At 38.1% G+C, this 19,432-nt stretch overlaps 1 protein-coding gene across 2 annotated transcripts in view; it reads left to right on the top strand.

Moving 5' to 3' along the window:
• Positions 1 to 19,432, top strand: part of HS2ST1 (heparan sulfate 2-O-sulfotransferase 1) — a 112,260-nt gene that overhangs the window by 83,996 nt on the left and 8,832 nt on the right. Inside the window, exons 2-6 of one of the 2 annotated variants that reach the window (XM_060773883.2) lie at positions 2,488 to 2,726; positions 9,399 to 9,484; positions 15,378 to 15,522; positions 17,210 to 17,307; positions 18,505 to 18,662. In XM_060773883.2, coding sequence (XP_060629866.1) covers positions 2,488 to 2,726; positions 9,399 to 9,484; positions 15,378 to 15,522; positions 17,210 to 17,307; positions 18,505 to 18,662 — 726 coding nt within the window. The remainder of the gene's footprint in view (positions 1 to 2,487; positions 2,727 to 9,398; positions 9,485 to 15,377; positions 15,523 to 17,209; positions 17,308 to 18,504; positions 18,663 to 19,432) is intronic. The other variant, XM_060773884.2, reaches the window with a different exon arrangement.

Here is a 19,432-nt window from a genome sequence, read left to right as displayed (position 1 = left end):
AAAAACCAGGCACAGATTAACACCTCCCAGCAACAGATTTTCCCAGACTCAGGCAGGCCTTCAAATGCCAATGAAGGTGATCAGCTAAACATTCACACCTAACTGCAGCAGGGAAGAGCTCCTTGCCCCACCCCAGCCATTCCACAGATATATAAGCCCATTTTTCCTACTTCCAACAGACCTTCTCAACCTCTGAGGATGCTTGCCATAGATGCAGGCGAAACGTCAGGAGAAATGCCTCTAGAACATGGCTCTATAGCCCGAAAAAACCCACAAGAACCTTAGCTCTTTCCTTTTACCACTTTCTTCAGAGAAAGGGATGACTCCTTTTTTGACAAGAGTTAAGGTACAGTACTGAAATTGACCCATGGATAAGTCAATCTAGGGTTTTTGGTTTTTTTTGTAATGAAAATTTCTAGACTTATGAATATATAGGGTAATTGTTTTAGGACTGGTCCAGTAGGGATGGACTGGATGAAACACAAATCTATCTCATATCTAACAGCTTCAATTGTGTGTAAAATCTTGATGGAAATCTCTTTCCCTTTTAACAACAGAAAGAGGAAATAACTATTTATACATTTATTGGAAGACTAGGGAGAAAACCCATTATATTCAGGATTTTTTTGCTGTCCATGTCTTAAATCCAGGAGCTAACCTGCAAAGGCTTTGGTATCCTCCCAGCTTTTAGTATCACTTGCACCTTTTCAGTTGAAAGAGGGCAGTTTTGTTAATCTGAATACCCTAGTTGGAATTTCTGATACCATTTTAATTTAGAGAAAAGGCTAGTGTGTAATTAAAAACTCTATCATATTGAATACGACCAAGGGGAACAGATAGAGGTTGTGTAGGTAACCATTAATTAGGATATCTGAACTTCTGGTTTCCTGATCTAGTAATTTTTCTTTCTTTTTTAATGTATGAGATTCGACTAAAAAGAACGTGTTATTACTGAAAGGCTGTTAAGCCAAGAATAGTATTGAGACTTGGAGCTTGTACAGGTATTCCTGATCATTTTTCTTCAGAGCCTTTTAGGTACAATGAATTGAATTACTGGGATAAAGTGGTTGCAGAGAATTAATATTGACTGAATCTGTACATATTGTTAACAATTGTGCCAGTTAGATAATTTAAAAAAATTGCATAAGGATACAACACAGGGAAACGAGCAAATTGACAGCTATAGCAAGACAGACAGACTTCTGCTTGTCTGGACATCTGGTAACCATAAGGGCCAGATCTCAACTTTGAGAATGTAATTGTACATTTGTTAGCTTATGATGGCAGGCATTTTTGCATACCTTTCCTTTGTGTCTTCCATTGTTTTAATACTACATGTAAAGCCATTGAACATTTGGCTCTATTTGTTCAATTATGCATAATCTTTTTCTTCTTTTCAACAAAAGACTTTCTTTCCTAAGACCACCTTTCAATTTTTATGTTCCAAAGCTATATTACAGGGCACCTAAAGCAAAAATGAATACAGAAAGTAAATGGTTCCTATTTTTATTTTAGCTAGTTATGGGGATGCCACTAGTACAAGACAGGCTTCACCCCATCTTCTTAGCCACAGATAAGATAAAAAAAGATTGCTGTATACATCTTATCAGTTAAATTACTGTCATTACATTAACTGCAATAGCATAAGCAGGAGGAAAACCAGGAAAGTGTACCATTCCTTTTGACTACATGCAGTTGAGTTGCATGACCAAACAGCAAGCAAATACTGTACAGGATGGTTCGAGAAAGTAATCTACTTTCAGGCCACACAAAAGTGACAAATATCCTAACATAGAGGTGCATTTAATCAGATATGTCAATAGTCTTTACTTTGAGATAAGTTTTGTTGTTTGGAAGGATGTTGTAAACTTCTACAAAAGTATGGTGGCCCAGTTTCTCTGCTGTTCAGCTCAAGGAGCCTAACTCTTTCTCCTGTGCCTTTTCTTTCCATATGTGACATTTTTGTATTCAAGACAGGCACTTTGCACCTTTAATGATCATCATGTCATAAGCTGCTTCCACTTCTTTTCTTATCAGGCTTGCAATTAATATCTAATTGGATTTTGCAAAGCCATTCATTGTAATATCATACACAGGGGAGTGGGCTTAATTAAAATAAGCACAACATTCGTTTTATCTAAATTTCAGTTCTTCTTTGCAATTAATTGACTAAATCCTGAATGGTCAGTAGCTAATGTTCTGTAAAATTCATATTATGTGCAATATCATTTCATCTATCTATCATTGAAAAGTGCTAGATGTTTTATAGCAATTATTTTTAGATTGGTTGTGGGGGGATTATTGTGGCAAAAGTCTTTGAGAAGGCAAACTTTTTTTTCTTATTATTAACTGAATGAAAATTTAAGCTTTATGTTTCTGGTCATCCTGTTTTAGCAATGCATTTAAGGAGGATTAGGTTGAATAAATAATAATATAAACCGATTCAGTTAATAACAATGTCTTTTTTTTCTCTGTTTCTTCTCGCAGAAAGAGCTATTGCAAAACATGAAGTCCGAGAAATTGAGCAACGTCATACAGTAGATAGCTCTCGATCAGATGTAGTTCCAGATGAAGATGAAAATGTGGTGATAATTTATAATCGAGTACCTAAAACTGCAAGCACCTCTTTTACAAACATTGCTTATGACCTTTGTGCGCGGAACAAATACCATGTTCTTCATATCAACACAACCAAAAATAATCCTGTTATGTCTTTACAAGATCAGGTAGGTTATGTTCATTAAAATCTAATTTAATTTTAAAGGGTGTGTTTTACAGAGAGCATCACAATACTTTTTCCAATAAAAGTGTTTGTTTAGAACAAAAAGGGTGGTTCTACATGGACACTTTATCCTGGGACAGATAATCCTTAGGATGGTTTTGACTGCCAAACTCCGGGCAGCTATGGAGATGGGAAGAAATCCTGACTATCTCTCCCATTCCTATTGTAGCAGTGGCCACTGAATATGACATGGCTAGGTAGTGTCCCTTGCTTGTTGCCTGGAGTGATGTTGGCCGAGTCACCAGAGCAAGTTGGGAAAGGGGAGGGGGAGAGGAGAAACCATCACCTCCTTCCTCCCTCCCTCATCAGATCATTCTTGTGCCCCAGCCAACATCACTCCGGGCAATAAGCACTGGACACGAGCCATGTTTCATAAGGTGGTCACTCCAGTGATGGGAATGGAAGGGAGACAGTCAGGATTCCTTTCCAGCAATGAGAACAGTTTAAGGACAGTGCTGTCTTATGCCCCTGGGCTGCCCAAGCCCAGGACATACTGGATTGCTGTGTAAACAGTTGTCACTGGCTCTATCTTAGAATTGGCCCAACTGCTCAAAGTCATGGTTAGCTGTGGATTTTTGGGGAACATTCAGAACAACTTGTGACTTTTTCCAACACAGTTCAAAGCCACCCACCACTTTCAGCTGCCATTCTGCTGGCCAATCAATGGAAGGGAGACAGCCAGCTAGACACAGCAACACTTTGTCTTATGTAATATTTATGTAATCATTATTGATCTTATGTACATTGTAAGCTTGAGGGCAAATTAACATTTTATGAACTACTCTGTGTCTTTGTAGCTGAGGAGTCAGGTAACAATTATCTAAATAAAATAAAAATAAAATAAACACAGGAGAAAGGGTCAGTGTAGATGTGTGTTCATGCGTAGCCCTTAAAACAGAGCAAAAATGTACAGATCTCATTGAGTTTGAAATTAAACTTGTATAAAATACATAATATATATGTTGAATTGCTGTAAAGAAAATCTTGAATGATCTGTAAAGCAAAGCACAGCTTGAATGATCATGTTCAGTTTTCAAATATTTGCTGTTACAGTAAATGTAAAATAGTACTTCATCCCTGTTGATCAGTAACAAAATTTTGGATTTCATTAAGTTTGCATCTCCTTTGCTGTTCATATTCACCCTGAAGTAATTTCTCTTTGGGTTTTTATTGCTATTCTTTAGCTCTCTTGCTTCACTCCAGAAGTCTGCCACCAAAATCAATAATTTAATTTGTTTTTCTCTTAGTTTTCCTTCCTATCAATGTCCGGTTCCCTTGAAGGTGACATGTCCTTTTTTATTTTATACAGCATTTGCAACGCTTACTAAATATTTACTACTAGTTTTTTGTCTCTGTTCTTCTGATTGATAGAGACACAGAGAAGTGCTCTACCTTAGGGGAAACTGCCTGCATTTATGTTATTTGTTTAATCTAGTTATATCTCATGCTTTGAATCCCCAAATATTTCAAGGGCAACTACACTGATCTCCAGGAATATTTTCGAAAATAATTTACCCATATAGCTTTCAAGACATGTCAATTCCACATAATATATTCTCAAATACTGTCCCGTGCCCTGTGATCCATTTACCAAGAATTATGTAATTGGTAACCCATTTTATTTTATATCTATAGAGCATATTTCTCCAAGTTTTGCTGAGCCCATAAAGGTCTGTCTCATTGGTTTTCTTTGATCCTTAGAAAAATGTGGAAATTCCCAGCTGCCAAGAACTCTGAGATCTTTATATGATTCATTTTTTACTTTTCCCTTGCAGGATTTCTTGTTCTCCACCAGAGTACATTTGATCTCTCCTTCAATTCTGCAGAGCTCATCTAAGCTTAAAACATAAACAGCTTTCATATACCAGAAGTTCAAAAATAGCTTTTCAGTTATTTTTCTAAAAGTGTTGGAGAGAAAAAACTAACACAGAAACCTGTTCACATTTTTGGGCTTTCTGAGTTAAATTCCAGAGATTATCTTCAGCTTGAAGAACTAAATGATAGTCTCTTTTCTAAAAAATATGTGGAAATTGATGTACAGTAGTAAGTTATCGCAACAATATTCACAAGACTAAACAAGACCTGTGAATAGTTTATTGTATTTATTAATTATTTATCATAAATTTATCATAAATGTCAGAAGCGAATTGAGAATATAGTTATAATGTATAGAAAAACCACAAATAAAGTTAAAAACTTGGCATTATACTAAATTTCTTTGATAAGAAGGTGGCCACTTGGAGTGCTCCTGGTGTCACTGTAGAAGGTCCTCCATTGTGCATGGAGGACCTTCTTGCAGGACTCAGGCTGCATTGTAGTAAGTGGTCTGTGGTTTGCTCTTCTCCACACTCACATGTCATGGACTCCACTTTATGCCCCATTTCTTAAGGTTAGCTCTGGATCTCATGGTGCCAGAGCGCAGTCTGTTCAGCACATTCCAAGTTGCCCAGTCTTCTGTGTGCCCAGGGGGGAGTTTCTCATCCGGTATCAGCCACTGATTGAGATTCTGGGATCCTGCCACTTTTGGACTCTCACTTGCTCTCGTTTATTGTATTGATTAATAATTAATATATTCTGTTAGCATCTTTCACAAAAAGTCTTGTTCATCAAATGAAGCAGTATCGAGTTAAACGGTACTCCTTGTCTTGATGTGAGATAAAAGTCAAAACACTGATGCTAAAATTATGAGTAGATGACTCCCACAACTTAAATACTATGGATTATCACAGCAGGAAATGTGAAGACAGCTTTTCCTTAATTAAATGGGAGAAAATTCTAGAAAAATAGGGGCAGTTTCATACTTTTTGCTTAGTTCACTTTCCTTAGACCTTTCTTCCACCATGTATAAGTCACTTGGGGAATGAGTGATAAATGTAAAGCAAAACATCCTTATAAAATAAGCATTAGTATCTGCAGTTTTCATACTTATAATGTGATTACATTTGAGGAGTTTGAGCCCACTGTACTTTATTTTTGATCAAGCACACATGATTGGCTGGATCTGTAACATATGACAGCTTGTGACTTAATCACTGAACTTGCTGTTTTCCCATATCATCTAGGTTGTCATCCTTGAGCTATTTCTCATCATTATTGTGCTTCAGTTTTCTTTTTTTCAGAATAAGAATAAGAATAAGAATGTATCAGCTCTTCCTTTTTAATTCGTATTTATGACAAATTAAAAGCCTTGTAGATCTACTGTTAAGATGTATAGGTGAATTTTAAGTATTTTGAGGACGTACTCTATTCATTCTCTACTTATGGCCCACTGAGTAAGCTTTTCCTGATGTATTTGTTTGGCAGACTAAAAGGTTATCTTGTCTCACAGCGACAGATTGGAACTAGTGAAAATTGACAGGAGATTGAAATGTGGCATTGGGTTTAAGTAAGGTTTTCTTTCTGAAGGCTGTCACCTAGCATTACATCATTATATACATTGTCCTAACATGTCAGAAACTCAAGCTGAAATATGTCAATGGCTTACTGTGATTTACATTCAGATCCCAGCTACTCTGCCACAATGAATCAATTGATTATTGCTGTTACAAAATACTATTTGCCTCTAATTTAACTGGTAACTTTCTCCTTTTTCTTGAATATCACATCTGAAACCAACAACAACAACAAAATCTATGTTTAGAATATTAATTTAATTCCATCTCTCCCCAGCTTGGGTTTCCATTTCTCTTTTGATAGGCAACATGTTTAGCTGTTGATTTTATCGTCCCCCCTCATGTTTGCTCTTATCAACTTGTATGCAGAACACATCATGCGATGTGCGGGGCTTGACAAATGTAAAACTGGGGTTAAAATTACTGGAAGAAACATTAGCAACCTTAGATACGCAGATGATACCACTTTGATTGCCGAAAGCGAGGAGGAGCTGAGGAGCCTTCTAATCAAGGTGAAAGAAGAAAGTGCAAAATCTGGGTTGCAGCTAAACATTAAAAAACCCAAGATTCTGGCAACCGGATTCATAACTGGCAACTAGGGGGAGAAAACGTCTAGGCAGTGACAGACTTTGTATTTCTAGGTGCAAAGATTACTGCAGATGCAGACTGCAGCCAGGAAATCAGAAGATGTTTACTTCTTGCGAGGAGAGCAGTGATGAACCTTTATGAAATAGTGAAGAGTAGAGACATCACACTGGCAACGAAGATCCGCATAGTTAAAACAATGGTATTCCCCATAGTCACGTACAGATGTGAGAGCTGGACCATAAGGAAGGCTGAGCGAAGGAAGAGATGCTTTTGAACTGTGGTGTTGGAGGAAAATTCTGAGAGTGCCTTGGATCGCGAGAAGATCCAATCAGTCCATATTTCAGGAAATAAAGACCAACTGTCAATTGGAGGGAAAGATATTAGAGGCAAAGATGAAGTACTTTGGCCATATCATGAGAAGACGGGAAAGCTTGGAGAAGACAATGATGCTGGGAAAAATGGAAGGAAAAGGGAAGAGGGGCCAACCAAGTGCAAGATGGATGGATGGTATCCTTGAAGTGACTGGCTTGACTCTGAAGGAGCTGGGGATGGTGATGGCCAACAGGAAGCTCTGACGTGGGCTGGTCCATGAGGTCACGAAGAGTTGGAAGTGACTGAACGAATAAACAACATCAAACCCATGTTTATTCAGTCTAGTTTATCTGTTTCCATACTCTTCCAAACCCCATTCTTCTCTGATCAGACTTATGCCACCCACTTTTGGGTATTGTATGAAATTGGGCCTCTTCTATACTTGATGTCATGTGCCACTTGAATGCGCTGTTAACCAGAGCAATATCAACATCTTAACAGCAAAAAACACTCCCCATTTTTAAACAACTTGTTTTTACAAGTAAGATCCCATATATCAATAGAATATTGGCCAGAGTAAGCTCTTTCATAAAAGTACAAGATTCATCTTATTGCAAATGCACTAAATTCACTTTGGTTAATAGCGAAGACCATCTTGTCAGCGGAAAAAATGAAATACAGTAACTCACATTAAACTTCAGAGTACATCCCACAATGGACTCCTTCCTGTTTTTCTTTTTTCTTTTGCTGTGTACATAATGAAGCCTAGGAAGCGTATTTACATTTATCCATCTATTACTTTCAAATCCATACCATAGAATTATCATTCTGCATTAATTTGAATATAGGATTCCTTAGTTGTCTGCTGAACAGTGCAATGAGAACTTTCTGCTTTAACTGATGAAAAGGTCATATGTCTTTTATATGTTGTAATATTGTACCAGATGCCCCAGACCCTCTTACCCCACAAAAAAGGCATAAAAATAGGCAATTTGCCCCAAAGTCTCCCCAGAGTATATTTAGCCACATAAAAGCTTCCTCCCAAGTTTCCACTATGTACCAATTTGCCTTCTTTCAAAACAGTAAATGACTTTTCAGTGACTTTCAGTTTTGTAAAAAGAGGAGGTTGCATCCAAAAATAGGAGTATTTGGTTTCAATTAGTTACTCCTTACTCCTTCAATACTAACATCTATCCTAGTATGTTTCATTTTTTTATGTGCCATGTTGTACCACTTTCCACAATGATGGTGATAACTCATATTTCTCATAAAATTTAGTGAAAAATCTTTTCCTGTACTACCTGGTTAAGTGCTTAATACTTTAAGATTGCACAAGCCTTAGATGTTTCATTTGTGATACACTTTCTTGGCAACATTTAACTTATTCTCAAAGCACCAGTCTTTATATAGCCTAAGCAGTATCTTGCATGCTCAAGAAGGAGCTATTAGCAGGCTTGAGGAAAATGACATTTGCTGAACAACAATACTAAAAACAGGACTAAGCGTGCTCAGCAGTTTCAGAACATTGACTGGCTGCGGGAGATGCATTTGAATGTCTGAAAATCTAAACTCTCCAAACTGCAGTGGTTAGGACTGTTTCCACTGAATACAATAAAGCTTCTTAAATCTGTCTAAGACAGTGGTTCTCAACCTGTGGGTTCCCAGATGTTTTGGCCTTCAACTCCCAGAATTCCTAACAGCTGGTAAATTGGCTGGGATTTCTGGGAGTTGTAGGCCATCTGGGGACCCATAGGTTGAGAACCACTGGCCTAAGAGTTCATGGCCTTAAACCTGAATGAGCAGCTTCTAAAGGTTCAGGGCCCCATTTTCTACCCCCAGGTCTCACCAGTGGTGATAGCAGCAATAGTTGCCTTCAGTCCTGAAAGTATCATGAAGGAATTACTGGTTTTGGTAACTCTACAGAAGTTAAAAAAGGAATTATTGGATGTTCATGAGCTTCAGATTTTGAGAGGATTATGGTCAAATGTGGTCTTATAAATGTTTCCAGACTGCATGTCCCAGCATCCCCCAATTGACTGTGCTAGCTAGATGCAGTGGGTTACGGTTTGTCAACAGTTGGAGGGACTGTAGTTGCTCATCTTGATTCAAAGCAGTCTGAACTATTGAGGAAACACTTCTTTCAATTTGAAGCATCATTTTAGATAATGTCAAAGACTCAGCATTAGAGACATATTCAGTAAGTTGAGCTTGTCTACTCACTATGTTGCATCTCTTAGTAGAAGCTTCTTTTATTTAATTGCAAATACGTGATTTTGTTTAAAATTGGTTAAATATTGCATTCCCACCCATCCCTATTCTTTCAGGTACGATTTGTGAAGAACGTAACTTCCTGGAAAGAGATGAAGCCAGGGTTCTATCATGGACATATATCTTTCCTGGATTTTGCAAAGTAAGCTACTAAACAAACTATTATTAAGCAATTTGAGTAAGATGTTTCTGTGTATAATGTGTACATGTACATATATGTGTTCGTGTGTGTTTGTCTGCATATATCTGTAGGTACAGGATAGCCAAAAGTCATAGAAGAATTTCAATATTTAATAGCTCCTTAATTTTTTGTTTTTAATTTTCAATACCATAACATCATATACAGTACATATATATAGGAAATAAAGGTACATTTATGGGTGAAAAATCAGATCTTGTAAATGGCACCAAATGCCATAGCATCATATATACCAGTAGTGACTTTTGGCCCATCCTGTATATAGATATGTATAGATAGATAAATATTCCTTGTCCTCCATCTGTTTATAGTTCATATCACTGACTCAGTTTAGATTTTGGTGACCTCTAATGGTCAGGATTAGATATTACACTGTATGAAATTAAGTGTTTTGGTTTTTATTTACTCTGCTTTAATATAACTCTATATCCCCCTATGGACTTCTAATTCAAGCAGTCCATTTTCTGCAGTTTCCTTTCCTTTCAGCGTGTTTTGATGACTGAAACCTAAGAAACCCAACTGCCCAAATTTAATAGCTTCTGTGTACTTCAAGTGTATAATTAATATGAATCCCACATATTTCTCTTTGTTACAAAGGAGACTTTCTGGGCAGCCATCCAGAAAAATTAGGCTCTCTTTTTTGATGACTTTAATAATTTATGTAGTTAAAAAAATCTTTGAACATCCTTAATTTCAAAGTGGTTTTAAACTGTTGGTACCATGTCTTCACCAAGCAGTGGCAGTTTAAGTTAAGTTAAGAGTGCAGTTTTTTAATACTTCAGAGCAGTTTGTTTTTATAAAAACATTCCACTATGGTTTGTTCACTAACATTTTAGGCCATTACATTGTTTCTCTTGTTTTAGCATGCCATATACTTATAGAGGAAATCCCTTTCCAGGGTCCATCAATATTATTATTAGGGCTGAGAATGGCGGTCTACAAGTGCAGTAAATAAATAAATAAAATAAATAGTAGTAGTAGTATCCCACTTTATCTCTCTATACTGAGACTCAAAGCAGCTGCTGCATACAAGCATTGATAACATTTGTTTAGTGTCATCAGACCTCCTGTTTCTTGGCAAATACAATTATTATATGTTCATATTGTGTAATGCATATCAGACAACAGCAGGGAAAAAATGTTCTTTAAATGCCGGATTGGCCAGTATGGCTCTTACAGCGTGTTGTGGTACTGAGAGAGGTAAAATTAGGATTTCACTAAAATGTTAATGCTCTATTGAGCCATATATGAATTGGAGCTTCCTGGATGACTAGTTTTAATAGAAGTTCTGGAAGTCACTGCAGAAGATTTCAGAATCTATTTAGCATTGTCACTATAGGTGTCCATGAAACTATTAACTGTAAACAGACTGTCCATTGCTCCCTAACCAGGAATCCTGAACTTTACGGATCAGTAGGCATTATTGTTACCTCACTGTAGTGTAGTGAAGACTTTGCATCCTGTCATTCAGCCCATATTTGGTTAAACTTACAGCAGGATCATAGCCATCCTAACAAAAACGGCTTAAGTTCTTAAAATAGCAATATAAATGGGAATTGAAAATGCGGTAATGTTCTATAAATTTCACAAACTTCCGGCTGAAATAGTTTGGAGTACTCTTCTCAGGAGCTGCCCCAGACACAATATGGTAGCACTCCTTTTGGAGTCCAGACAGGCAACTGTGCTGACAGTATATTGGGACCATTGCTGCCATAAGCAGCTCTTCAGCAGAAATTTGCTGGTGACATTGCTTCTGATGAGTTTATAAGAGGGTGCTCAGCCACGTTACCAACAAGGCACTGCCAGGGAACTGCTTCTGGTCAACAAAACAGTGGTAGGTCTTTTTGATATGTGGAGACTAGATCCAGCCCAACCCAGCTTTCCGCACATCAAAAACACAAACTAATGGTTCTCCTTGGACTGGATAAACAACTGGAAGCTGCACTTTTGCTGCAGAACCAGCCCTACATCATGTGGATTGTTCACAGCAGGTTTAAGGTGAGTTTGTTTTGTTTGGCCACTATAAGTAAAGGTAAAGGTTTTCCCCTGACATTAAGTCCAGTCGTATCTGACCCTGGGGGTTGGTGCTCATCTCCATTTCTAAGCCAAAGAGCCGGCATTGTCTGTAGACACATTCAAGGTCATGTGGCCGGCATGTCTATATGAAACACCATTACCTTCCCGCTGGAGCGGTACCTATTGATCTACTCACATTTGCATGTTTTCAAACTGCTAGGTTGGCAGAAGCTGGGGCTGACAGCAGAAGCTCACACCACTCCCTGGATTCGAACCTGTGACCTTTCGGTCAACAAGCTCAGCAACTCAGCAGTTTAACCAACTGCACCACCAGAGTCTCCCTGACATGGCCTTATGTGCTGTTTTGTCTTGGATCATCCCTCTTTAATAAACTATGACTAATCTGGAGATATGATAGGTTCCAAATTAAGTTTCAGAAAGGGATGGCAGCTCCTCATTTTTATCTGGAACCCTGTTTATGACATTTATTGTGAGAAACAAAGGGAAAACTGAGACACCAAAAGGTTTGTTTAGGACTGCAGCTCCCACACTTTAGCTCTCCAGATGTTTTGGATTTCAGCTCCCAGAATTCCTGACGGTTGGACAAACTAGCTGGGGTTTCTGGGACTTTGAAGTCCAAAACAACTGGAGGACCAAAGTTTGGGAATGGTGTGGGTATAAAAAGCATTCTTACACATGCATCATAATATTGGGGAAAGCATGCTGAAAGCTACTACACCAGATAAAATGTTTCTACATGAAATATTACAAAGAAATAGTTGCCAAACTTAAATACCAAAAAACAAAGCTAAACATAAAATTACATTGCTTTTCCCAAATTCAAAAGTGCAAAATGTAGTATGAATAAATTCTTGTGTTGAATACGTAATGAAATAATAACCTTGTGAATTGCTAGGTTAGTGTTGCTCTATCCATAATTCATAGGATAATGCTTAAAACATTCTGTAGATGCTGTAACTTTTCAGTCTAAAATTGTTTTGCCTCAAAAAAAGTGGCTAAGCGATTTTACAAATTTCATTCGTATGCATATTTTCCTCCAGGGCCACATTATCATTGTGTGTGTGTGTCTGTGTGTGTGTGTGGTTACCCTTTCACCTAAATGATTTATTCTATCACCACCCTTGCAAATGCTTTCTTTTTTATATTTATGGTTTTTCATTATTACAATAATATAAAACGCTGTGTTTGCTCTTGGCAATAGGCAATAATAACTTGTGGTCATACATTCTTGATGCTGAATGTTACAGTTATGGTGCAAAGATTCTTAATCTTTTAGCATAATGCTTTAATTGTGTGTGTGTGTGTGCATATGTGCTCCTAAGCTGTGTTAGCATGTTTTGAATTTCAGTTCTCATTATTCAAACCAGCATAGCCAACAATCATGAATTTTGGGAGATGTAGTTCAGAAAGATTGCTGGGTTAGAGAAAGCAGGCATAGCTTATATTATCAGCATCATCATCATTGCCCTTAGAGCAGAGGTCCTCAAACTAAGGCTCGAGGGCCAAATACGGCCCTCCAAGGTCATTTACCTGGCCCTCGCTCAGGGTCAATCTAAGTCTGAAACAACGTGAAAGCACACAACAACAACAATCCTATCTCATCAGCCAAAAGCAGACCCACACTTCCCATTGAAATAATAATAAGTTTATATTTGTTAAAATTGTTCTTCATTTTAGTTATTGTATTGTTTTTAAGTGTTTTTTGCACTACAAATAAGATTTGAGCAGTGTGCATAGGAATCCATTCTTTTTTTTTTTTCAAATTATAATTCGGCCCTCCTACAGTTTGAGGGACTGTGACCTGGCTCTCTGTTTAAAAAGTTTGAAGACCCCTGCCTTAGAGAAATTTAGCACAGTGGGTTAACCGCCAGCTGCAGAAAATATTGCCAATTGAAAGGTTGACAGTTCAAGCCTGGGTCGGGGTGAGCTCCCAGCCATCAGCAGATTGAAAACAGCAATGTGAGTGGATAAATAGGTATCACTTTAAGCAGGGAAGTAATAAAAGGTGTCCATGAGGACATTCTGTAATCCTCCCTTAGTCCCCTCAGGAAGAGAGAGCGGAATATAAATAAAATATATTATTATCATTATATATTTTTCAATGAAATCAACTAAGGTTCTTTCAGACTCCACAATTTTCCCCCTGTGACCCCTCACTTTAACTGTTGTAGCAACATCCTGAGGAATTCTGGGATTTGTAGTTTGGTGAGACACTGGAGCTCTCTGGCTGAGAACTAAACTACAAATCTCATGATTCCAAAGGCAGTTAAATTGGATTTAGAGCATCATGATTGTGTAGCATAAAAGATTTCATAGTTGTATTTAGGAATAACTTTTTCCTAAATGTATATGGAGAATGGTGAAAGCAACAACTCTGATTAGGGGCTGTATTGGAAACTAAATCTACCATGAATAAGGAGAGTTGAGGAATATTTTGTTGCATAGTAATATAAAACTGAGACATAATCGAAAACTGAGAGACTACTTTGCTTCCTCTATTGTGGCAGCATATGTGCTTTTGGGGATTCTGTTTGAGGAAACAGGAGAAGGGGGCTCCCTTTTGGGAACCTCATGATGGTATATGATGCCATTTATATTTCTTCTCTTCAAAGGTGAGATAGTTTCCAGTAGAAGAAAACAATAAAACATAACTGTGAAACAAAACAAGATCAAATATTAGAATCAGGAGCAGCAGCATCACAGGGCCATAACGGTTGGAAGCCTGATTACAAATACATTAAAGAAGGGATGGTCATCAAGCTTTCTCTGCAGTTGCCATGTTACTATGTGTTTGGTTATTTTCCCTGAAATGTAAAGATTTGAGGCTGCTGCTAAGTTTGCTAAAGTACCACATCTGAAGATAGTAATTTTTATTAAGTAGCCAAAGAAAGGCATTTTAATCTGAATTTACTGTATAAATTACCAAAGTAAGGCACTGGCTTCTAATCTACACTTATTGTATATACTGCCAATGTAAAGCATTGGCATCGAATTAGTATCTTTGCTTTTTCTCTCAGCTTATCCACAGGTCATATCAAAATCCATAGAAACCTTTGTGGTGCAATGGATTAAACTGCTGAAGGTCAGCACTTCAAATCCACTAGATGGGGTGAGCTTCTGTCTGTCAGCTCCATCTTCCCATGTGGGAACATGAGAGAAGCCTCCCACAGGATGGTAAAACATCCAGGCGTGCCCCTGGGAACGTCCTTGCAGACAGCCAATTCTCTCACCCAGAAGCGGCTTGCAGTTTGTCAAGTTGCTTCTAATATGAAAAAAATCCCATAATTTTGGCTCCAAAAATCTATGTGAGGTTGGCTTATACACAAGTATATATGGCAATTTAATTTAAAGCAAAAGTGATTACTGAGAAACTCCTTTGTCCTCAACCTTCCTCCCATCTGGCCATTACGGTCCCACCAGCTGCATTATCTTCTTACTTACAAAGCATATTTTAAAAAGCCTGCATCTGTTGGACACAGAAGTATGAGACAGGACTTTGGCTGATAATAGTTATTAGTCAAAATAAACTGAGTGAATAAATGTACATATTGAATGTGCATGTTATCCATCAAAATGGAATGTATTAGGTTTGGTGATCCCTCTTTGAAAAATATCAAATGCATGAATATTATAAGAACTTTGAAATATAAAACACATTTTCTACTTTTCCTTGTTCCCCTTGTTCTGCCTTAATATGGCAAACTCAAAACATCTTTTGAAACAAACTTGACCCTAGATCCACTTTTATATCATACAGGAAATGCTTTGATTTGTCAATTGGATTCTCTTTCTGTTTCAGATTTGGTGTTAAAAAGAAACCAATATACATCAATGTCATAAGAGATCCTATAGAACGGCTGGTTTCTTATTACTACTTCCTGCGCTTTGGTGATGATTACAGACCTGGACTCCGAAGGCGAAAACAAGGGGATAAAAAAGTAAAAGTACATCTTCGGGTCTTTGTTTTGTTTGGTTGTTTAGCTTTACTATGCAGACTATAACAGAACTATAACAGAACTATAACAGAACTTTTTATTTAAAATCAAGATCAAATTTGTTCAGCATAATAGGATGTATCCTTCCATTCACAGAAGGAAGCTTTTGTGAAAGGAAGAATGTTTCACCCAGTGGAAGAATCTGCTAGTATGTTTGTGTGCAGTGTGCAGGAGACATGAATAAAAAGCTAACTTTTTATTAGATTCCCTTTTTATCCTTTCCCATCTTCTGTTCCTTTCTGGAGTATCCCACAATCCTTTGGAGTAGGGACTTGTCGAAAATTGTTTCTACACATGCACACATACATATCCCCCTTCTGTTTGTGCTCATTCAATTCACAAAAGGTATGCATTTAAACCATCATAACCTGTGTAACCAGGAGCCCCCAGTGGCACAGTGGGTTAAACCACTGAGCTGCTGACCGATAGGTCGATAGTTCAAATCCAGGGAGCAGGGTGAGCTCCCGCTATTAGCCCCAGCTTTTGCCAACCTAGCAGTTCGAAAACATGCAAATGTGAGTAGATCAATAAGTACTGCTCCAGCGGGAAGGTAACAGCGCTCCATGCAGTCATGACCTTGGAGGTGTCTACGGACAATGGCGGCTCTTTGGCTTAGAAACGGAGATGAGCACCACCCCTCAGAGTCAGACACAACTAGACTTAGTGTCAAGGGGAAACCTTTACCTTTACCTTAACATTGGGTTACAATGATTTGTTGTACATGAACTGGGGACAGGGCAGTGATAGCATTGTGATTTAATGTTATGGAGCTCTCTCACACATGAAATTGGCTGACATCCTCTAAATGTTAATACACCAGCCCTTGTTCAATTAGGTTTCAATCTTCAAGGCTTTACCATTATTCCCATGCAATTCACTGTACTATGAGGATAAAGACTGGCCCAATAGGCCAGTCTTTATCAGGAATGGTGTCCTAAGATATGTGCCCCCATGTTCATTGGTGTACACTGGCAATATCTTGCCAGAATAATAGAATACCCACACAATTCAAGATTTGATTGGCCACTGAGCCTAGTTGTGCAAAAGGTTCCAACCGTGCCAGAATCATGTCTAGCAAGTGGGTTAGTATTTATCTAGTCTTCAGAATTAATGTTCAACTTTAACATGATCTTCTGAGATGGTAACATGAACCATTTTCAGTTAGAAGATAGAATCTAAGCAGCATTTAAACAATCTTTTATAAATAAAATATAATTTAAATACTTTAGAGATAGACAGTTTTCCTCTTCAGAAGTCAAATCATGGTGTGCTGTTCTGACTTGCTCTGATCATTTCAGGCCATGGGTGCAACATGCTGAGGCAACCGCAAATACCTAATGCCTGCTGCACAACATTGCTGCAATAATTGCTTTTTGATCACCAGCCGTTGCATGCCAGGAGGCGCACTGTGTGGCTTTCTGGCTTTGCATGACCTTTCTGTGGTGCCCATAAGTGGGGGTCCACACAAGCACGATTGATGCCTGCAGGCCCATTTTTGAAAATGGGCCTCATCATCATGCATTGTGAAACCAGGCACTTGAATCCCACATTAATTCAGGAGCATAAGCATATTAAGAAGTTTGATATGCAAGATGAAAATTGATAGCTCACCCCTGAGTTTTTGTCTTTGTTCCAGACCTTTGATGAATGTGTAGCAGCTGGAGGCTCCGATTGTGCCCCTGAGAAACTCTGGCTTCAAATTCCATTCTTCTGTGGCCACAGCTCTGAATGTTGGTAAGAATATAAAGCTATCTTAAACCATGTGTCATATATGGTATGAATGTGAATTTTAAGAAATCAGAAGGTGTAGCATAGCTTCGGTTTGAGGGGGGGGGGATAGTTTGAAGGGGGGATAGGACTTTAACAAGAGCATTATGTGGTCCTACAAGAACATTATGTTATATGTTGCATGGAGCATGAACCATTTCCAGACTAAACCTTTTGAAACTCAGGTGTTAGTGACTGGGCCACGTGAATAAAAGCTTCTTTTTAGAAGGGATTTTCCCCCTATGCAGATTGTTAATACTGTAAACAGGGGGGAAATATAAAAAGACAAAAGTTATAGCCCCTTTTATTTCTAACTACAGAAATAGCATTTACATCTGTTACAATTGATGGACACATGTGTGTCCATCACAATTGAACCAATTCTTTCCTGAATGTTCTAAATTGAAGTTTAGAAGTTGCATTGTCATATGCAGTAGTAGTTGAGGTCATATCTTTTCACACTTCAGTTGAAGATTAAAAAGGAATGAGAAAAAAGAGTGAGATTTTAAAAATTAAAATAATACTTCCCATAACACATTGTGCTTGAAAACCACTTGAAGTAGGACAAATTTCCTGTACTACACTTCTGCATAGGAGATAAATGTGCAAATGGATGATTCAAACAATAAATAGTTATTGACAGAAAGCAGGAACAAGTACTGGCAAAATACAAAATGTTATATAAATACTTAACCTTTCTACAAACCCGAAATCCCACTCCTTGTTTCTCTTCTTACCAAGCAGTCTTGCCCCAATGCAAATAATACTTCGTATGTTACTGAAGATTTGTGCATGGTTGAAATGTGTATTTTTTCCTTTTTATGCAGTGTCTAAGATATTATTGAAATTTTAGACGCAAAACCTTCCACGTTGAATTATTGCATTAAAATACTTGAAAAAGGCATTAGTGTTATCAAGACATTAGAAATCAGAGCCATAAATCTTTTGACATCTAACCTAGGCAATGAAGAGAGCAAAAAGTGGGAAACAAGGAAAAAAGGAAAGGAAATTAAAAATGTGTGTGGCTGAAACTTTGTTTTCTTGCCTGTGCAAAGATAACAGCCAAGCCATTCTTTTAGCCTGGTGTGAGAATATCTAAATGAAGGGAACCAAAATTCTTGGCAGACATCAAAACCTTCCTGTAATTACTTTTTATCGTTTTAGGAATGTGGGAAGCAGATGGGCTTTGGAACAAGCCAAATACAACTTGATTAATGAATATTTCCTAGTGGGAGTTACTGAAGAGCTTGAAGACTTTATTATGTTGCTGGAGGCAGCTTTGCCCCGCTTTTTCAGGGGTGCTACAGAATTATATCGCACAGGTATTTAAGTTGCTGCAAACTTGGCCACCTTTCGTCTTTTTAAATCTTTACTCCTTAGTACTGCCTGGGCGACTTGTGGCATTCTAGACGTTGTTGAACTGCAGCTCCTGTTATCCCTCACCACGAACTATACTTCTTGGGTTCTTGGGACTTGCAATCTTAACAACATCTGCAGAACCACAAGTTGCCTATTCTTACAAGAATGAATGTTTTTCTAAGACTGTGGTCCTTGGGGAGAAAAGATGCAGAGATAATTGCATTGGCTGCTTCATCCTTTGGTATTTGGCAGTACATGTGTGGTTTTGTCCTCTGTTTTTCTCTCTGCTTAGAGCTGAGAAAATAAACAGTTCTGTCATGGCCTTGTTGGGCTCAGATTCACAGCATTGTGAGCATAGCTTGAAAGTACTACTTACAGTTCCTACTTGCTTTTAGATACATTCTCATAATAGCTATTTCAAACCCCCCGGTGGTGCAGTGGGTTAACCCGCTGAGCTTGTTGACCGAAAGTTCACAAGTTTGAATCCAGGGAGCGGCATGAGCTTCCACTGTCAGCCTCAGTTTCTGCCCATCTAGCAGTTCGAAAACATACAAATGTGAGTAGATCAATAGGTACCACTCTGGCGGGAAGGTAATGGAGCTCCATGCAGTCATGCCAGCCACATGACCTTGGAGGTGTCTACAGACAATGCCGGCTCTTCGGCTTAGAAATGAAGATGAGCACCAACTCCCAGAGTCGGACACGGCTGGACTTAATATCAGGGTACAACCTT

The sequence above is a fragment of the Anolis sagrei genome, chromosome 4 (assembly GCF_037176765.1).
Source record: "Anolis sagrei isolate rAnoSag1 chromosome 4, rAnoSag1.mat, whole genome shotgun sequence".
NCBI classification, from domain to species: domain Eukaryota; kingdom Metazoa; phylum Chordata; class Lepidosauria; order Squamata; family Dactyloidae; genus Anolis; species Anolis sagrei.
This window is presented reverse-complemented; position numbering and strand designations above follow the sequence as displayed.